The sequence below is a fragment of the Microtus ochrogaster genome, chromosome 8 (genome assembly GCF_000317375.1).
Source record: "Microtus ochrogaster isolate Prairie Vole_2 chromosome 8, MicOch1.0, whole genome shotgun sequence".
In the NCBI taxonomy this organism is placed as follows: Eukaryota; Metazoa; Chordata; class Mammalia; order Rodentia; family Cricetidae; genus Microtus; species Microtus ochrogaster.
Genome location: NC_022015.1, coordinates 43,624,822 through 43,627,361, shown reverse-complemented (window position 1 = coordinate 43,627,361; position 2,540 = coordinate 43,624,822). Strand labels below are relative to the sequence as shown.

The 2,540-nt window shown below is 40.1% G+C and overlaps 1 protein-coding gene across 1 annotated transcript in view; it reads right to left on the bottom strand.

Moving 5' to 3' along the window:
* Nucleotides 1–886: 886 nt before the first annotated feature.
* LOC101984947 (glycine N-acyltransferase-like protein Keg1) overlaps nt 887–2,540 on the bottom strand; it is a 54,252-nt gene continuing 52,598 nt past the window's right edge. Inside the window, exon 5 of the mRNA XM_005351993.1 lies at nt 887–1,377. Within this exon, the coding sequence (XP_005352050.1) occupies nt 975–1,377 (403 nt within the window). The 3' untranslated portion in view covers nt 887–974. The remainder of the gene's footprint in view (nt 1,378–2,540) is intronic.

Below are 2,540 nucleotides of genomic sequence, written 5' to 3'. Positions count from 1 at the left end.
TTCTTCTTCCTGGTGTGGGAACAAATAGTGAAAGTCATTGTAAATTATGGAAAAATGGTCTTTTCTTAAAATTGCATTATTTATTTGTGATTAACATGTCACGGAACACCTGTGGAAGCCGGAGGACAACTTGATGGAATTGGTTTTCTTCTTCCAGGTAATGGCTTGATTGTGAATATCTGTACTTGCTTATCCCTGGTTTATTTCTTAATAATTCTACAATTTCACCACACACATTGGGCATCTGTGCATGCATGTGTAGTATTTTTTACATCCTAACAATATGGAAGTGACCTGGGAGAGAATGATTTTGAATAGGTATTTATAGATGACAAGCTACTCCTCCAGTCAATCAAAGAAAAACAACAGAAAGCCAGAGGCGGTATAAATATGTGTGTGGTGCGGCAGGTCACAAAACAATACTACATGCTAATGGGCATGGATCAGAAGCTGTAAGAGCAAAGTAGAAAAGAAAATGATTTAATTAAATGCATTAGAGCAGTGTTCTCAACCTTCAGATGGCAAAACCTTTGGGGTTTGAATGACCCTTTCACAAGGGTTGCCTAAGACCTTCAGAAAACTTAGATATATATTTTATGATTCATAACAGTAACAAAATTACAGTTATAAAGTGCAATAAAAATAATTTTATGGTTAGGGTTTACCACAACATAAGGAACTGGATTAAAGAGTATAAGAAGTATTAGGAAGTTTGGGAACCACTGTGTTAGAGGCATCCTGAGAATGTGAGACCTGTAACAGAGTTGGAGCACGAGACAGTGACGTTCTGCATGACAACAAAGTGGAGTTAAGTACATGGGCAAGGTGAGGGCAGAGAAACAGTGTGTGCGGTTCATGATATACCCCTGCTTTCTAGAAACACACGTCCGCCTAATGACAATTTATTACTTCTTTCTGTTCACCCAGCTATTTCTTCATGTACAAGGACTGTACTTTCAACACTCTTTGCAGCTTCATAGAGGCTCATAATTCCATTGGTTCCAAGTACAGGGCATGGGGACCTGAGATAGCCTGGCAACCCTTTTCTGCATGGTGAAGTTAGCTTTATCCACATGTGAATACAAGGGGAACCCAAGATCATTTAGAGTCTTAATCTGGTGGGAGCCAACATGGTAAATGAGACCCTGGTTCCGGTACTGAGGCAAGGTGCCTCCCATTCTCAATTCTCCAGTGTGGTCCATCAGGCTCCACGACACAGGAATCCCCTCAGGTCCCATAATACAGAAGCTGGGGAAGGTGTGGATACAACGCTCAATGAACTTCTGACTTTTCTCATTGCCACCATAATGCCAGATGCTATTCACCAATGCAGCATGTGCAACATCCAGGGAGGTGAATTTGAACAACTCTTGATTACTATTGGGAACAAGAGGAAAGAGCAGCCCTTAGTCACATAGATTATGAATAATTTTATTCATTTTCCACTAGATTGCCCCAAGCACAAAAAGCAGAATCACTAAGACTGTATGCTCTGTAGCAGGACTGTCTGAGCTCCTATCAAAACTGTGTGCATTAACTGTTGATTAATTGTTCTTCACCTTTTGTGTTTCCCTATCTAGTGAGTAGGGCTAATAAGCAACTTGCAATGGTGTGGGAGGCTTCAGGAGTCATTTTGGGATGAGCTCTATAGGTGGAGCTAGACACTCTTTTTTCAACTCTGGTTCACTCATCCATGCGCTAAGCAAACTATTCCACCACTAGATTCCACTTTCTGTCAAGATTTGGGCTAACTTTTAGCTCACAGTAGAACAAAAGTTCCTAGTAGCTTTTGGATGGGAGTGTTCTCCAGGTTCCCATGTAGTACACAGGAGAGCAGGGTACTTCCAGGAGGAAAGTTCCACATAGAGCTTTGGAATTGAGCATCCTCACATCACATACTCACTGCTGGATTCTGGTTCTCCTCAGCATTATGTTAAACATAAGTGGGGATAATGTAAAATGTGTACAAAATATTTTTATTAGGATTCAGTTGTTACATGAAGAGAATGCACTGAACACATATTGGTTTAAAACCCACTGTGTGACAGCTCCTGATGATCCTAACTCTTGCAGGATTTTCAATATTGGTAGAGGATGAATCAAATATAAAATCGGTAGAATAAATTAACTAGTTTCAAATACTCATGAGTGCTATGAGTAAAATAAATGTGAATCATGCACATTGGTGACTTTTACTGAAGTGATTTACCCAGGACTTCAATGAAGTAACTTGTGAGCTGATCTGGATAACAAAGTAAGTCATTGGTTTAAAGACTGATTTGCATAGGGGAGAGAAGTTTTAGACAGGGAGGAGCTAATCTTCGAGACCTGAGCTCATGAAGGTCAAGTAGAATTGCAGCAAAACTATGGCATAGCATGAGTACCGTCTGCATTTAGCTCTACACTAGAAACAATGTTAAATCATTCACATAAATGCTTCATGTCACTTAACCAATATTATAGTGTGAACTGACTTTCTGAGAGAGAGAGAGAGAGAGAGAGAGAGAGAGAGAGAGAGAGAGAAGGAAAGAGCAAGAGAG